Raw genomic sequence first — 18,849 nt, 5'->3', positions numbered from 1 at the left:
GCTGCCGCCTCGGCAGAGGCTCGTCTCCTCGCGCGGCCATGGTTATCCCCTCCTGCCCCCTGCCTCGCCTCCACCTCTCCCTCCAACTCCACAACCCCAGCGCCATCCCGAGTCCCCGCCGCCGGCCGCGCCCCGCCCCGACGAGCGAGACGCTCCGCCGCCGCCTCCTCCGCAAGGGCGTCTCCCCGACCCCCAAAATCCTCCACGCGCTCCGCAAGAAGGAGGCCCTCAAGTCCCTCCGCCGCGCCAGGAAGGACACCGCCGCCGCCGCCGCGGCCGCGGAGGCGGCCAGCAATGCGCTGCCCAGGGAGGAGGACGGCGCCGCGGTGGTGGGCGAAGACGACGAGGCCCGCTTCCGCGCGGCCGTCGCCGAGTACCGCGCGCTCATGGGCCGGCCGTGGCACGGCGGCGCCTCGGCACCCCCGCGTGGGGTCCTCCGAGGCGAAGGCGAGGGCCTCGACGGCCTCCGCGAGATGCTCGCGGCGAGGAGGGTCGGCAAGTTCGAGTGGCTACTGGAGGATGATGACGTAGAGGAGGGTGAAGAGGAAGCGGCGGTGGGGAGGCGGGGGCGTGCTGGCGTCGGCTGGAATTCGGATTTTCGGGATGAGGAGAGGAGGATTGAGTCGCTGGTGAGGAGGTATAAGCGAAGAATCCCTCCCTGTTCGTGCTCTTGCTGTTTCAGGCGTTCTTGGCCTTTCACTGCTTTCGAGTAGTGGTGGTTGCTTTATGATTTTAATAATCACATTTACAAGAATATGAGATATGGCAGAATTTAGATAGATAGCGGTTTAGGATTCACCTTATGTGCATTTAACTTCATTGCACTCTTCATTATCCTAAATGCCAATGCCATTATTGAGTTAAATCGTTCACAATGAATTGAATTGCGTGAAATGTTGTCTTTGTTCCATATTGCATAAGTAAGTTTTTTTTGTCAGGCTGAACGAAGATGATCTAAGTATGCGTGATTGGAGGCTTACTAGATTGATGAAAAAAGCTGACCTAATATATAATGAAGATAATCTGCTACAAATACTGGAAGGGCTTGAGGCAAGAGGAAATTGGAGGCAGGCTTTATCTGTTACTGAGTGGGTGTACAATGAGAACATCTACAAGCATCGAAAAAGCAGGTATATCCTAGTTTACTAGGTTTCAGATCGCTGCAAGCACAAGTTATCTAATGAAATTGAACTCAAGTACTGATGCTTGACTAATGGAATATAACATATCAAGGTTCGTGTATACAAAATTACTATCAATCCTTGGAAAAGCATGGAGGCCAACTGAAGCACTTCGAGTTTTCACCATCATGCGGGTAGAATTTTTTTGTTGCCCATTTAGAATTTACTCCATTTGTCTCTTATATTCCAGCCTAAAATTGAGAAAACATAATGGTATAAGCATTATATCTTACTTTAAATCAGAGTGATGCTCAAATATACCCTGATATGGCTGCATACCATAGTATTGCTGTTACACTTGGTCGAGCTGGCCTTCTAAACGAGCTAATCAAGATTATAGAGTATATGAGACAGAAGCCTTCGAAAAGGGTAATGAAGATGCGTCGCAAAGATTGGGATCCTTCCTTGGAGCCAGATGTTCTGATTTATAACTCGGTAAGGATGGCGCCTGATGTTTTTGTTTTATTTCTGTTTTCCTGCACTCTCTTGGAAGAAGTCTTGTTCATAACCTTGCACGTCTTTTATTTTTTTTAACTGTATAACTTTTGCATGTCTTCACTTTGACCATTGTTTTTATAGGTCCTTAATGCATGCGTTCTATCACAGCAGTGGAAAGGGGTATTTTGGGTGTTTCAGCAAATGAGAAGGAATAGTTTGATACCTACAGGAGCAACATTTGGGTTAGCGATGGAGGTATGCTTTTTAACTGTCCATTTTGTCATTTGGCTGATTGGTACTGTTCTATGGGTATTTTGGAAATGTGTTGTACATATTTGGGAACACTTTATGGAAGGTGAAATTTATTTGCAAAGCATGCGTGTGTGAGGTTCACAAGTCCAGTTTAGCTGGGTCTGCTCCTGATGGAAATTAGGTTAGATCAGCTTATGATTCCTGTCTTGTTTTACATGCATCTGCCTTAGAAGTCTGGGGATCGAAACCATATTATTGTAGTCCTCTGATCATCACATTCTCCTTTTCTTTTTGGGAAATATTGGGAGATGCTCCTGCCATGATATAAACAATATAAGTAGTTTTTAATTTTATTTTATAGAAGAGCTAGGAAGAAATGTAAAACCAAAAAGAGCTAGCCAGGAGTGTTGAGACTGAGTTTGTCGCTACCTCTTTAACCCTCTTAGCATTTTTTTTTGTACCATTCCTTCTCTTTCAAACATGCCATCCAGTGATGATTATATCCGTAAACATAGCATCCACCGTACTGCTACATGTAACGCCATTTTTCTGCCAACGTTCCTTGTCAAAGAAGCTTGCAAAAAAGAGGTGATGCAAAGTTTCCTCTTCTCTGAACTAAATGCCTTTATTTCCCGCATTAGCTCACACTCATCGCCGTCTTCTTGTTCTGTGCATTCCATTCATGTCAAATGTCGGTAGATTTAGCCTAATAGTTCATAAAGATACCCTTAAGTGCCTCCGTGTAGTCCAGTGGGTTGTAATCTCAAGTATATAGTGTGGTATTGCATACGCAGTCAGTCAATCATAATAAAGACATGTTCTTTCTTACTAAACTTTGATATGGCATTCTATCATACTTACTGGAGTTACTTTAGGTCATGCTTAAAGCCAAGAAGTATGACTTTGTCCAAAAGTTCTTTCAGAAGATGCAAAAAAGTGGGGTACCTCCAAGAGCAATAACTTATAAAGGTAGCAATTCAGATAAAGTTCATTTGACTTCTTTGGTATTGAGATTCATGTCATTTTCCTAATTATGTGCTCAGTTCTAGTAAGAGCCTACTGGGAACAAGGGAAAGTAAATGAAGCAGTTGAAGCAGTTAAGGACATGGAACAAAGGGGAATTGTTGGAGCTGCAAGTGTTTATTATGAACTAGCTTGCTGTCTCTGCAATAAAGGAAGATGGAGAGATGCTTTGTTACAGGTTTGTGAATGATCATTCATTCATATGCAATTAAGTGCAAACTATACTTCTGTCATCTCTCTAGTGTAACGAAACAAACATTTATACCTTGTAGGATAGTTGCTACTTATGTGATTTTACTCCCTCCGTTCAAAAGTATTATTATTTCAACATCAACATGATCTCTAACACATAACTTTGACTAGCATAGTGTTCCTGTTTTGTAGTGGGTCTCAAATAAATATACTGTAACTCCCAATTTAAACACAGACATAGTTATTCTCAAGCCTAAGTGCCTACTAAGTTGTGTATGTAAATCATGTTACATCAATCAGCAACCACATATCCACAAGTGCAGATAATGCATTCATTTTGCAAAAGGTCTAGCAAACAAATCAACCAAGTCTACATGAATCCATATATGGAATATCTAAAGTGAAGGAGTACATAGCAAAATTACCACCACCAATTTGTCATTTTAAGTAGTAGATAAAGATCCGATAAAGGAATGGTAAATCTATTACATTTTATATGAGCACTTTAGTAAAAAACAATCAGAAGTTGTTGTATTACAAAAATCTTTTTCATGTGAATCAACGAGATCATCTCTGCCTATCGAAATAATCTGTTGGCAAAACTAAAATTTTGGTCACTAACTCTTGAGTGAGTTTAATTTTCATCTTAAACTTCAAGAAAATTTAACTTAAGCCTCTCTAAGTAAACAGCCCTTCTTTTGGTACTATGTGCCACCGACTAGGATCCTTGTTGGCTCAGGACTGTCCAGTGGGCAATGGTCCCACCATCACATATCATTGTCTTCTTTCTTATCCCTTAACTCTCATCTTGCTACCCAGTTTTATTCTATCTCAACATAGACTTGGAAGGGAATAAATTGTGCTAACTTTGTACTAGTCATATCACAGTTTGGAAAAATGAAAATAAACAGATCATAGCAAAATTTGGACATGCAGCAGTACAAAACCAGAACATTTGCTATGCCGATGACCAACCTCCAAAAACATAACTTGCACCAACTCATGAACAATGTCGTATGTGCCCACAAGCTTGAGATAAAATACGACTGTACTCTTTGGGTGGTTGAACTAGATTAAGATTTAAGAAAACGATTTTTTATTTTTTTTTCCAATCTAAATGGAAATTACCTTACCAGGTCTCTGGTAAAGCCATTAGGCATGCCTTTTTCCGCATTAGGAGTTCATACCACCTCAAGTGGCATGCCAACAGTTGAAATTCGAGTCTCTGACTTTGCCTGACAAATCTTAGATGCAATTGGTTTCCTATTTAGCTTTAGAGTTTTATTGCCACAGCATTAAATTTTCTAATAAGTCATGTTTACCTGTATGATTTGAAAACTATTGTATTTGACTCTAGATGATGTTCTCCAATAGATGTCATTTTATAATATAATGTGCGGCAGTCAAACGTGAAATCTAACTCTCTATCAATTTAAGAAATCATTACTGTTATTTGTTCAGCATAACATTTTTATCCGTTGCAAAAGCTTTAGTTCTCTTATTAGGACTGACAGGAATAAGTAATCTATAGGCATCAGAGAGTTATTTTTAAGATTAATTTTCTTTTTCAGGTTGAGAAGCTAAAACAGCTTCCGCTCACTAAACCGCTAGAGTTCACATTTACTGGCATGATCTTAGCCTCTTTTGATGGTGGATATATCTCAGAATGCATCTCAATATTTGAGTCAATGGAAGGGCACTGTGCACCAAATATTGGTACAATAAATGTCATGATAAAAGTGTATGGACGCTGTGATATGTTTGTGAAAGCAAGGGACTTATTTGAGACCATCAAAGTTAATTTGCCTAGTTCAAATCATTCATCACATAAAGCAGACGCATATACATACAGCTCTATGCTTGAAGCAGCTGCATCTGCCCAACAGTGGGAATACTTTGAAAATGTGTATAGAGAGATGACTCTCTCTCAGTACCACCTAGATCAAAGCAAATATTCATGGATGCTCATCAAGGCATCCAAAGCTGGAAAGGTAATGTTTATTATCAGCAATCTGAACATTCATTTTCGGTTACCCTGAGATGTTTGGTTCCCCTCTCAAAACGAATTGTCTGTATTTTAATTAATCTGCTCTAGGATAGTTATGCTAATGTAGCACTACACTTTATTTAAGGTAAAGTTTTGTTCAATGTACAGCATGGAAGTCTTACATTACATTATGTGATATCTGATTAGTATAGTTTGGGTCCACCAATCAGTCCACTTGAAGGTCCTTTGGACTTGGAGGTGCTATGAAATTACTATCTTCCTTTCTATGCCAGTTAGTGTGAATTTCTCCCCTAGAACGATATTACCACACCTCCTATTCAACCTTATTGTGAAGTTCCCCTAGAACAATATTACTGTACCTCCTATTCAACCTTATTGTCTTAAATTTCGTCATCAGGTTTTCTTTCATGCTATTGTACTCATTTTTAGTTTAGGTGGACTTCTTTTTTACTTGTTCTACTGAACGAGGGAGGGACATTCTGAATGCTTAAAGTTCCTTTTTTCAATCATCATGAAATGCTCTTTTATGAAGGTGACCAGGTGCATGAATAATTTACTCCCTGATTTGTATGCAGTCATATTTGCTGGAACATGCACTTGATTCAATACTTGAAAGAGGAGAGACCCCCAATGTACAGTTATTTAGTGAGATGATATGCCAAACTATTGCTCTAAGAAACTATGCAAAGACACTTCATCTAATAAATATTATGGCTGAGGCTTCAACTGATGTCAGTGAACTTCAGTGGAGCAAGCTACTTGAGCAAAATATGCATCGATTCAGCGTGAATGCTTTGAAAGATCTTTTAAAGTACCTCAGTACCAGTGATATCATCAAATCGGATCCCGAACTTTGTTTTGTAAGTGCACTTCAATCTCAATGTGGGACAACTTTTGTGAACGACACTTCTTTTGTGGCTGATGGTACATATACTGGACAGTCTCAACTCTCTCTGCCAGAGAATATAACCAAGTCTTCAAATAGCAATCTAGATCAGCTTTCTTGCATGAATTCGCTAAACACAAATGTATTTCCCGATGAGAAAGTTAGCAGTGAGTTCTCTGATTACATTATGAATACTCCACAATCTGATGCTAATGCTGGCTTGAGCGAGGACATTGTTATAGGTTCACATTTTGAGAGTGAACAGAAAGAACAACATGATCTCGGCTGGTTGGGGACAGGAGTATCTGCAGTTGACGAAGTACTTGATTCAATGAATTTGTATGGTGATGGTTCATGCGGAGAGATGCCATCAGCATCAGAAATTCTTGAATTATGGGAGCAGGATAGGATAAATGGGACGTTTTCTGCTAAAACGGCTGAACCACCATGTGAGGATAGGTGATCTGGCAAGTGCTGTTTGATGTGGCTAGTGTAAAATTCTCACATTAACACTAACCAAATTGGTGAATACGAAGAAAGCCATGAAGTCCCATAAGTTTGGTACATGCAGCTCTGCATTGCCTGAATATGCAAACTAGGTGGATCTAGGTTTATGTGATGAGATCAAAAGAATCTGATGAAAGATCCATTTCCAGAAAGCAAGGCCAGTGGGTTGGTATGTATTCTTTACCTTCAGCAAAAGTTGATAATGCAAGGAATTAGCTTTCGCCTAAGAACCAGACCAAAATAGGTTTCATTACCAGTAGGATCATTTGAACATATTGCGCTCTGGAAATTCTCTTCTTATTGCCTTAGGATTTTCATCAAGAAGGGAGTGCTGCAGAAATAAACCAAAGCCAGATTTGCTTCAAATAGATAAAAGGTATATATATACTAAGACTTAGTAATAATATCAACATGATGCGTCCTGGCATATGTCCCTGAGCTTTTGCTTTCCTGTCTGAAGAACGCAAATCATGCATAGGTTTAGTTATTCTGTTCTTATGTCCCATGGCATATGTTGCCAATGAGTTCGAAATTGATAACTTAACTGGCACGTGCAATGATGTGTACAACAGATTTTTTGTTTTGATATGGAGCTTAATTAACATTTAGGTAGATCTTACCGCATTTCGCTATTTTTTTTCCAGTTTGTATGTATATATGTATGCTAATTAACCACTCATACATAAAAGATTTGCCTATGTTGACTGTCAAAATAAGTCAATTAGTCCACTAAATTACCAAGGAATCAAGGATCAGTAAAATGCTTTAGTACTAGTAGCATTTCTATCATCAATTATCCCCTAACTCAACTCGTACATAATTATCCCTCCATGCTTAATGGCCCTATTATCTACTATGTACGTGATAATACTAGATAATTTTTTATTTGCATTTTATCCAAAATTTGCCAGTGCATTATCAAATATCTGTTGTTTGATCAAACCTGTGATTGTTTTAAGGTGGAATAATTCCAGAGGGAGAGTATGTTATACATACCAAAAACGACTCTCGTTCCACGACATCGGTGTATAAATACTCTTGTGTATCCGGAGTTTAGACATTAATTGCTGTGTATTTTAGTTGTCAGCCATTTTTCTTTGAAAACATGAAGTGGGATTAAGTTTTAAATCAAAAGAAACACGTGACGGTGTTCTGGATACCTTTCCGGAGTATATTGTTTTATACCAGTACTGTGCTGTGTGCAGGAAATAACACCAGAAGTTGAAGTGGATGTCCAGTGACGCTGCTCCGGTGGTCCTTATAATCGTTTCAGTCATACTGATCACTATGAACTCTGAAGGCATCCATGAAATTCGGCTGTTGAACAGGTGTGAAAATAACGTGTAACCAAACGTGGATCGGCTGTTGTACATGGCGTTGTGAAAACAGCAGCCAAGGGGAACGCAACCTGTCTTCTCCTTAATTTACCGGAACAGTGTAGTCTGTTGTTTTAATGGCCAACTGTGGATAGTGTAACAGTTTGAGCATCATACTACTAGTTATTGCACAGGAAGTAGAATGGATTTCTCAAGATTTGATCATGTGCCCTCTAAACTTTGTAGCCTCAAAAAATAAATCATGCATGATATACCAGAAAGACTACAAAACACTACAGCGTTGGGTGGTATAGTTTATGTTGCTGAAGGCGTCGATGACGTACTATGGTACCAAGATACCAAATCTGGTACCAGGTTTGATACTATGATACCGTGTTTGATGCCACATATAAAGTAGTATTCCGTTGGTCCAACCGTATAGCATTTTGTAGTCGTCGTCATGGTACTCTTTAGTCCTCTACTAGAGGATGGGAGTTATTTTTTTTCTCACCTATGGGAATCATCAATTAATAAAACCCTTAGTGCTACTGTTTTTCTGGTTTTTTTTGAATTTTTTTTGGCTCCTTGGAATGGCTGCCACATTGTTCTTTGTGCAACAGTGCTCCTCGATTGGGCTAGCAGAACTGGTGGCACGTGGTTCGAAGGTCAGTTGCTGCTCCCTATTCGCTGTGCGCTTCGTAACAGTAAACAGCATGCATGGGCGCTATGTCCCGTGGAAACCGGGTATGGGCAGTTAAGCCATACATGTGGGGCACGTACACCCCCTATACAATTTTTCATAAAAGTCTTGGATATGGAAGTTTTCTTTCGTTTAGGGTGAAGTAAGATCAAGCTCATGAGCTTATTATCCTAGGTCGGAACAAATTAGTTGATAGTGATAGGATCCCCTTTTTGACGTCCCCAAGCCCCCCTGGTGTGGTGTGGTGGCATGGGGATGTCAAAAGGAAAGGGATAGAGTTTTTCTCGCTTTTGGCGTAGCGAGGCCTGCGCGACGGGCTATTAGCTCAGTGGTAGAGCGCGCCCCTAATAATTGTGTCATTGTGTCTGGGCTGTGAGGGCTCTCAGCCACATGGATAGTTCAATGGCCCATCAGCGTCTGACCCGAAGATGTGGATCATCCAAGTCACATTAGCATGGCGTACTCCTCTTGTTTGAATCGGAGTTTGAAACCAAACAAACTTCTCCTCAGGAGGATAGATGGGGCGATTCAGGTGAGAGCCAGCCATATGGACTCTACGAAAATGGATGCATTATGCGAAAATCCGAATTTGCTCTTCCACCTGTTCCAATGCCTGCGGAGGAAGGGAGACATACCGCCGCAGGGTATTCTTGTACCTCGCGGTACCGAGGCTGCTGAATCATTGGATCAGGCTCAATGGATGGCCCTGATTACAAGTACCGTGAGGTACTAGAAAGCATGATGGACGGTAACAAAGCTCACGAAGCCAGATTGAGCCGTATATAAACATAACTATGGGGAATAAAAGACATGCCAAAGACACCAGATTAATTATCTGTACCATAGGATGAACACATAAAACAACAATCTAGATGACTAGATCTACTACACTTTGAGCCACCAATCTGCACCAAAACAAAAAAATATTGAGCCGTTTGAAGATTATAACAGGTAGAAAAAAAATAGACATCAAGATATAGGGAAAAAGAGCATCTCCTATCAATATATTGGATTACTTTTACCTTCTTCGTCTTCATGGAAAAACTTTTCGTGCTTTCCGAGTTCTCCTGCAGACTGAAACTTCATGGAGCAAGTAGGACACTTGAAGTTGAAATTCAGATGGTGACCCACACAATGGGTTGGGATCTATATTAGAAAGAGTGTCTTTACTGTCCAGCAGGTTGTACCAGTCGGTACTGGTACCGCTCGGTACCAAAACACATCTATCCATTAAATCCGGAATGGGTAGGATCAGGAGAGAAAAGATGAGCAAGGGTGGATGCGGCGTTCGAGTCATCGTTCCCGGCAGCGGTGGCGTCCAAGTCATTGTTCCCGGTGGCGGCGGCATCCATCCAGGCGGCGACTGGAGGAGGACCACAAAGTCGCGCCACAATCGATTTCGCTTCAGCGCAAGGCCCGAGATTAAAGTCGCGGCACTGGAGGAGGAACACGGCAGCGGGGAGGAGGAGGAACACGGCGTCGGGAGGGGAGGAGAGAAACACGGTGGCAGCACAGAAGAGGATGTAAAATGCGAGAAAATTGGTTCCGTCTGTCTATTCCTCCCATCTATTGCACGCGAAGTTACATTTTTGCCCTTCCACGTCTCTGCTATGCGAGGTACCACAATAGGGACATATTTGGTACCTCGCGGTAGCAAACACTACCAGCCGTTGGATTGGGCCAGATCCAATGGCCATGATTTGGTACCGCACGGTACCGTTGGACCCTAAAAAATCATGTACCTAGTGAGTATAAGGAGGACACGATATTTGTGTTAAATATGCTCACTATAAATGACTGTATAACCAATATGCCAAGAAAATATATGAAGTACGTAATCATTAGCAAAACCTTCAGCACATAGAAATCATTAGCAAGGAACTTGATTACATCAAGAGACCATAGTTAGTACTATACCATACTTTTCTTGATGTAGGATGGACCAGCCCCTGCTCCTCTGTTCATACAACAGTGACATGGTACAAAACCTTCAGCACGATTCTTGTACGCGATGGAATACCTTCTGTAGAACAGCAATTCAGCATCGGTCTCAGGGAACTTCATGTCAACAGTTCATAAAAAATCATGTACCAGATTTTTTTATTGTACCTCTGGATAAATATGGACCGTTGAAGAGATGAGATCTAAGGGTGGAAATTCGTTACTACTACACGTAATATAAAGGTGTAGTAGTGTAGTAGAAGGGTAATTGTGGAAAAAAAATCATGTGGCATTCTTGTAATTTCAGTTTTTAGGGGGGTGTATTCTATAATTGCGCATGGATTCCAGATAAGGTTGGCCCATCTGATTGTACGTCCACAGCGCCGCGCCGCCGCACGCCTCCTTCTTCTTCCTCTCGTCGCCGCTCGCCAGTGCTGCTCGCCCCCGCCTTCTTCTTCCTCTTGTCGCCACTCCCGGCGCCTCCTGCCCATTCCTACCTACCGCTCCCGCATCCGCGCCGCTGAAGTTGCCAACGCCCCCGAGGGCATCCACAAGGTCAGTGATGGCGTCCATGGAGCTAGATCGATCAAACCTCGCCGATGTTTTTTTGCTTCTTGGCTGCATTCTCATGGTGTTTGTGTTTATGTGTGCAGTGCTGGGAAGGGGTGGAGAAGACGACCGGGGTTGGGCAGGGTGGGACACGGCTATACGCGACGGTGGACCTTGGCAAGGCGCGGCTCGGCTGGTCGCGGCCGCATTGTTTGCCCTCTTCGTGACGCCCAGCTCTAGCCAGCCATCCCCGACCCTGGCCATCATCGCCTCCCTCGTCCAAGACCTACCCTGTAACATACCCAAATTCTAGGATTAAGGAATTTCCATCAAAACTAGTTGAAAGGAAAGTTCTTCAAATTTTGTGAACCAAAAATTTCCTTTTTAAACCTAGGTGAAGTTGATCTAACTCTTGCATGAATAAAATTCGAGGGCAAATTAAAACCTTTTCATTTATAACCTAGGACAAAAATGCAAACACAAGTGTAAGCATGCATACTTGCATAAGACATGTTTTGACTTGAGTCTTTCTCGTGCATTTGGATTTTTTTGTTGGCATTGCATATTAGGTCTCATGAGCATAAATAAAAGATAAAATTTCACTAATCAAACCTATAACCACTCTTGAGAAATAATTATAAAGACATGAAAATGAGGTTAAATAATATCACCTTAGGTCAAGAGAGTCCAAATATAATTTTTATAAATAGCTAGATGCATTTATGAGGAGGAAACATATATAAAGATAAATCTTGCTAAATACCTAAAATAATTTGTGCAAGATAAAATCATGGGAAAATTCATGTAGGCTCTACTTAACTCACGCAACTCACTGTAATTTTGGTACAATTTAATAACTAAATTTGGTACCTGAAATAAATCAGTCAAACCAGTCAAATAATAGACTAATTATGATTCTCAATCGGCTAAAACCATACTTCGTTTAACTGCATGAAAGTGTATAGGGTAAATAAATTATTCAAATACTAGGTCATTTATAATGAGTAAATATAATTTTTTCAGAATTTATCTTCTCTGTTTAGGTCTCCTAAAAATTCAAACTAGTTTCCAAAGAGCCCATTTAAAGAGCCCATTTTTTTCTAATTTCTGTGAGTAATTCATACACAATTTTTTGAGTGCAACCAAAGAAAATGAATCTAGGTACAATCATCTACCCCCAATTAAAATCCACTCTAATTTATTTGCTCCACGCATTAAGATATTAAATTACAAAGTAAAGGGGAGAGAAAATTATCTAAAAATTTCCTAAAAATCCTTACTCACCTGCCTATCTACCCATACCCCACACCCACACTTAGTTTCCATCGCTCTGGACCCACCTGTCATTGTCTCTAGGTCGCCCTCACCATGTTCATTGCTCTGGCTCGGCCAGGATGCCGAGAGAGAAAGAGAGAACGAGAGAGAGAGCGCCGACCGCGCTCTGGACGGCGTCGACGCGTGGCCTCGTCGTGTCACACGCTGAGCTCGTTTTCTCCTCGTCCCAACCGCGTCACCCTCCTTTCTACTCCCTCCCAAAACTGATCAGCTCGAGAGGGAGAGCCTCTGCCTCTCCGCCGCTCAAGTTCTTGCCGCCGGCCGCAAGGATGACAACCGTCGCCATCGCCGTTTGAGCCGCGGTTGTCTCGATATCTTGTTCGTTCCCTTGTCTCCTCTCAGTGCTGGTTCCATCCCCCTTAAGTTCAGTCGATTTCATGCAGTGGATATTCGGGAACGCGGACCTCGCCATCGTTGTTCTGAGCAAGCCCGGAGCGCCGCCGTGGATCGCGCCGCTGTTCCCGTCAAATCCGGTGGATCTTAGGCCGAACCGTCGCGCCATGAGAGTTGCCAAGATGCCAGTAGCAAGCCCATCGAAGGAATCGAGCTGAGGCGTCGCCATCGAGGAGATCGAGCCCTTCTTCTTCAACTCCGGCCGCCGACCGTTGTCGTCGATTCCTTGATCCCGGGTGAGCTTCGACGCAATTCCTCACTCGTGTAGCATCCTTAGATGGTCTTTGAGCCGTTTCACTCTTTTTCTGGCAGCCCGGAGACCGGATGGTGGTCGTCACCGTTGCCATGCCGATTTCCGCCGCCGCCGGGCCGTCTTCTCCACTGTCACCGCTGTTCAAGCCACTCCAAACCGCGATCAAGCTTCGGTGAGCGTCGTAGTACATGAAATAAACACATGCATGCATCCATTTGATCACTACATGGCTATAGGCGCACATGCAGTAGCAGCCTGTGCATAGCCGCCGCTCGGACTCGCCGCCGGCGTTACTCCGATGTCCGCAATCCGAGAAAAGTAGAGAAATGGAATCGCGAGAGCGTGCTCTTCATTTCATATTTTTACCTCCACCTCAAACGAGCCACCGTTTGCTGCTGGCAAGCTTGAGATCGAGCTCAGCCATGGCTAGCCCTGTTTCAGCTCGAACCAGGGACCTCTGTGGAGAAGAAACAAAACTTTAGGTACTACTTTGTAAAACTACCTCACACAGAGAACAGTCACAGGATCGCGGGTTGATTTCTAAAACCCCAGGGACCTTTCTGCATATTGGTCTCTCACTGCCACGTGGACCCCATCCTTTAAAATCTGGAAAATGATAAAAGAAATACTCAAACTAATATATGTTTAACAGAAAAATGCACAAGCTTGTAAAATCCATATAAAATCAAATATAACTCTTTTTGAGATGATTCAAATTTCTGTGAACTCACCAAGTTATGAATTTAAGGTTATGAAATAAAAACTTGCACTCACAGTACACATTTCACCTCTAAAATTTATCTAAGAAAAATTATACATAAAGCATGCATAAAGTTATAAAATGCTTACAAAATTCATTTCAACTCATTTTAGAGCAAACTTAGTTTCTACAGATCCACTAACATGTTCTCTAAAAACAAAGTAAAGTAAAACATATACACACTTTACATCAAATGCCTCTAAACTATTATAATTAAAATAACTAGTTTTACATAACCTGAACTTTAGAAGTTTATATAAAATTCATCTTATATCCTTTTTGAGTAAACCTAAGTTCTGTAGAACCACCAAAATATGTATTTCCAGATTGTAAAATAAAAGTATATACTTAATGTATAACAAAAGCCTCTAAATATTTATGCAAGTAATAACCAATTCATCTTTAGTCCAAATGGAGTGAACCAAGTTTCTATAGAACCAGCAAATTGTGAGCTTCAACATAGTAAAATGAAATATGGAATTTTCTATACAAGTTATAGCTCTAATCTTTAAATAGATAACCTAGGAGTTAATCACCTAGTAATGGTTAAGCAAAATATATCTATAGAAATATTTAAAATGCACTCTAGCTATGAATAAACCAAAATAAAACTTGTTAGACCAGAGAGGTCATAGTTCAAACTTTAATTCCCAAAGACTTTGCAAACTTAACTCATATAACAATTTCTAGGTTGGTATATTAAATAACTAACATAGAACATCCCTATTTATAAAATGTGTAGTAAAATAATATAAACTCTAAAATTATGAATTAAGATTATATTAGTTAACTAAAATACTCATTTTAAATATAACTAGCAAGATGGAGCAAGTTCTAGACCTAAATCTCCAAAGCCATGTACACATAGACACTATACGTCTATAACATGTTACAACTTGTAAAATACATAAAGAATTCAGATTAACTTCAAAAATTGTGAAACCAAATGTGTTAGTTTGAGAAAACACTTCTTTACACCTCTGTGAAGTCAAAATTAATAAACATCACTTTGCAAAAATATTTTATAAACTGCCTAAGTAAATACTACCCTATACCGATGTAAACTTCTAAAATTTATAATTCACAAATAAAAAGAGATAAAATAGAAATTCTTTCACCTAAATTCATCTTAGACCAGTACATATCCACTGTGCACAAATCATGCATTTTAGAGCATTTTGGATTTTTCGCATAATTCGATGTTTAATGGCATAACGTGTACTTTATATAGATAATTGTTTAAGCGGTGAAGAAGTGATTTAGGTGCTGGCATTTTCCAGTTACAAGGCAAGTCCCACCTCCCTCTCTCTTTGATCAAGTTGATCCTATGTTTTGGAGGTTATTGAAAATGTTTGCAAATCTTGCATGTCAATTGTACACTAATAAATTAAAATTTTGTTAAACTTGTTAGACCAACACCCATTACTTGCATTATCACCTTAACCTCACATATATCCATATCCCTCATTCCTGACCTTAATTAGGAATTATATCCTATTACTACTTGGAATATGAGTTACATTATCACTAGTTTACTTATATTGCTTAGCCAAGCTTAGAATAGTTTTACTTATCTCTTGGGCTCATATTAACATGGAAAATGATTTTATTAAGATTCTGGACAGAGATGATTAAATGATGTATTTGACAAATAAAATGATGGAAAATATGGATTTTAGGTTTGGGTCTCAAGTGGTGCATATATGGTGATTAGTTGTGTACGGATAGGGGGAGAGTGTGCCCTAACCGTCCAGGACTTCACTCAATGTCAGTTTATTTCGTATACAGTACAACCACATGTGCTAGTATGAGATAGCCCAAGCTTACTAAATTATTTATGGTTTAGCTTTACATTCTGGTAGACCGGTGTGTATGAGTTCGGATAACTCAGATGAACTTTCTATTTACCCCGACGTGGTAGTTTAGGTGACTAAGTCTGTTCAATACAACGGTATTGTGCCACGTGGTGGGTTCCCGTTGTGGCCGCCACTTAAGTTTAAGGCGTGGGCCCGCCACTTAACAGTTCTAGGTCATATAATGTGTATGGCTTATGATAGAGAGACATGTATCGTGCTGGTGTCTAAATCATGAATTTTGGAACAGCTTTGTTGCAGGTAATAAATCGTACCATGCTCTTGCATGATTATTATTTCGTATCATGTGGGTAAAGTATATAAACTCTGCAGAGTAAAAACTAATCGATTAGGTGTGCTCGTGGTCATGAGCGGCGTGTGGATATGTATTGAGTATTGACTTGTGTTTATTCTTCTAAATGCTGAAATTTACCTTCAAATTATGTTGAGATTTGAGAATGATCTCCTTGCTACCATGGATGGCAATGAGGTGCATATTTACACATGATTAATGCCTACTTTGATGTCCATATGCTAAGTATTAGCTTGCTGAAATTTATTTGAAAGTGTTTTATGCAAATAAAACTTGCTTTATGCTAAAAAGAACCATATTATGCCTTCCTTGATTATATGCCTTACAAGTAGGGTGTTAGTAATATGCCTTCCTTGATTATATGCCTTACAAGTAGGGTGTTAGGCTTGTCTTGGTGCTTGCCAGTACATTATTTCTAATAATGCACTGACTCTTCTAGTGGATTAACTATTTGTTTGCAGGTCTTAGACTTAGTCTTTCGAGTGATGCGGGTAATCGTCTGCTTCTTCTAGGACTTGAACTTAATGGGGTAAACCCCTAATCGGTGTGCTTGTGGTTTGGGTAGACAAGTTTCTGTTGTTCTCTCATATATCTATTTGGCCGGTCGGCCTATGTAACTATTAGGTTGATGTAAGTCTTCAAGTCCCTTTCGTATGCTTAAGAAGAAAGTCTGAATCTAGTGCACATCCTGGGAATTAGATTCATATGAGTATGAGTTAAGAATATTTGAGATGTTGTAGATCTTTAGCTATTTTGTCAAGTCTCCTAAATGTGTAACATCTGGTCGCGGCCTTCGAGTTGTTTAACGGGCGCATCTCAGTCTGAAGTTGACGGGCAGGTTAAAAGGCCCCGCAATATTTTCAATATTTTTCTCTCAAGACGTTGGATATTTTATTATATTTATTTGATGACTTGAATTATTCACTTCATGTCTTAAATATAATGAAAAGTCCGGAGAGCCTACGACCTACCCGCGGCCTACAGCTTCCGTCAACCCGCCTTCGTTGCGAAGTTTGTCTCCCTCCTCATCGCTGACGCCCAGGACGTCCCCACGCTCGCCTACCAGCTCCTCGTCTCATCTGCTGCATGCCTCCTCCGCTTCATCGGCAGCCACATCACGCGGCAGGTGGAGGGGACTGTGCTTATGCACGTCACCTTCGCAGACAAGCAGGAACACGCTGGCAAGGGAGGTTGTGGTCGCCATCAAGGCTGACGCGGGTGGGACGTTCCGTAGATTCGCGGTGGTTGTTCTACTGTCTGTGGAGGTTTAATGACGACGCCGTGGGCATGCTCTGGGACGCTGTTTATTTTCTCTTAAGGAGATCAGTACCTTTTCAGTCTTCAGGGTGTGAATATATACAAGATATGTTGATATAACCTGTAGAAGACTCATTTATTTTGAGTACTCCAGTAGCTATCACTCCTTGCTAGGTCATATATATAGTATGTTTCTGGTAATTTTGATTGAACTAATTAATGATCTGTGACTGTTGCATGTATAGTTTGTAAGCTGCAACCAGTGAGTACTACACATGTAAATATGGTTCTGTTCAGAAATTTTTCTGGTTGTACATAAATTATAATTATGCAGTTCAGGTTTACTGGTTGTACACATAAAAATATGGTTATGTTAAAAAATTTACTGGTTGTACATGAATTATAGTTATGTAGTTCAGGTTTATGAGTAGTACACATGAAAATATGAGTTGGTATTCGCATTTTGAATTTTCTGTTAGATTGCAAACTGGTTATGACTGACATTCTGTGGTTGAAATTTGTAGGAGATGGGACAGTCTTTTCCATCCAACGTGGCAAAACTGAAGAAAACCTTGATAGTGCTAAAACTTGAGGGTCCTGAAGTCTCATGATATGCTCGTCTGGCCATTGGTGAATATTGAAACAATTATATTATTTGGAATTGTGTCCTGTACCAGACTGTAATTGCATGCTCTATACTTTCTGCTATCAGTTGGTGTATGCATTGTGTAGCTCCTCAACTAAAAGACCCTGTGGGATATGTTATTGGCCATTTCATTAGAATAATCCTTTTTTATGACGATCTTGCTATGTACTGACAATTAGCCATGAGGTTTATAAAGCTTACCGTGTATTTAGATGCAAGTGTTCATGAAACTGAAAGCACGGCTGTAGGAAATAATCGAAATGGGTGATTTGGATCATCATGCCATCAGAAAACAACCCAAAAGAAAGAAAATAAAAACCTGAAAAAACTGGGGCCTTTGTCCAGTAGCAGCAATAGAGCAGGACGAAGAGTGAGTAGAAAAAAATGAAGAAAATCCATATGCGTACATTGCAACAATGTAGCCTGAAAACATAATATCCTGATATCACTCATCGTGATTCTGAACATTGAACAGTAATACAGTGCAGGAGTTGAGTACTAATTGTCACCTAACTAATATTTTCTCTAACACCAAAATATTAATCAAAATTGAGCCAAGTACAGTGAATATACTAATATCCATAATTTGTTTAAATTATAAAAATAAGAATACGTCTGAAATATTTAGATGCAGTTATTTGTAAATCCTGCTGTTATTATTCTCCCGGCCAAACACCCTTCTCGCCACCTGCCTATTTCTTGTATGTTGGGATTTTGATGTTATCATTCAATGCGGAGCCAACCAAAATTGCCGCTAGCTTGCGTCTGAAGATGTCTATATCACCCTGTATAGTATGCAGATGTAGTTTTTTAGCCTTAAATTTGAATTGATGGGTTTACATACATGCTTTTGTAGTAAACTACATACCTGCTTCAATTTTGTGGTTGACTTTCATCCATTCCAGTGTTCTATGCACTTCAGCATGAAGAGACCACATGAAGACCTATAGAAAGATGTTCCTTAACATAACAATTATTTTTGTAAGAAAGATAATTGCATTTAATCCAAGAAGGGTAACATACAAATCTTTCTGCCTGGGTATGCT

General features: G+C 40.5%; 1 protein-coding gene, 1 long non-coding RNA gene and 1 pseudogene across 4 annotated transcripts; all 3 read left to right on the top strand.

Annotated features, from left to right (window-relative positions):
• Positions 1-8,077, top strand: LOC127773235 (pentatricopeptide repeat-containing protein At5g67570, chloroplastic). 3 transcript variants are annotated; one of them, XR_008017550.1, is made up of 11 exons: positions 1-637; positions 939-1,130; positions 1,234-1,315; positions 1,425-1,616; positions 1,761-1,874; positions 2,747-2,840; positions 2,915-3,072; positions 4,658-5,077; positions 5,670-6,656; positions 6,797-6,863; positions 7,693-8,077. XR_008017550.1 is itself a non-coding variant. In XM_052299264.1 (9 exons), exons 1-9 carry the CDS (start codon positions 39-41, stop codon positions 6,441-6,443), a joined length of 2,625 nt encoding a protein of 874 aa, XP_052155224.1. In that variant the 5' UTR covers positions 1-38; the 3' UTR covers positions 6,444-6,864. The 3 variants fall into 3 exon arrangements, 1 of the variants encoding a protein (XP_052155224.1); XR_008017551.1 differs by lacking the exon at positions 6,797-6,863; XM_052299264.1 differs by lacking the exon at positions 7,693-8,077 and having other exon boundaries at positions 5,670-6,864.
• Positions 8,078-12,440: 4,363 nt separating this feature from the next.
• Positions 12,441-15,023, top strand: LOC127774765 (uncharacterized). Its single transcript, XR_008017810.1, has 3 exons — positions 12,441-12,957; positions 13,034-13,146; positions 14,966-15,023. It is a non-coding gene; the product is annotated as an uncharacterized LOC127774765 (long non-coding RNA).
• A 931-nt stretch (positions 15,024-15,954) lies between these two features.
• On the top strand, positions 15,955-17,171 carry LOC127774173 (uncharacterized; annotated as a pseudogene).
• Positions 17,172-18,849: the final 1,678 nt, after the last annotated feature.

Source organism: Oryza glaberrima, chromosome 5, assembly GCF_000147395.1.
Source record: "Oryza glaberrima chromosome 5, OglaRS2, whole genome shotgun sequence".
Taxonomy (NCBI): domain Eukaryota; kingdom Viridiplantae; phylum Streptophyta; class Magnoliopsida; order Poales; family Poaceae; genus Oryza; species Oryza glaberrima.
This window is presented reverse-complemented; position numbering and strand designations above follow the sequence as displayed.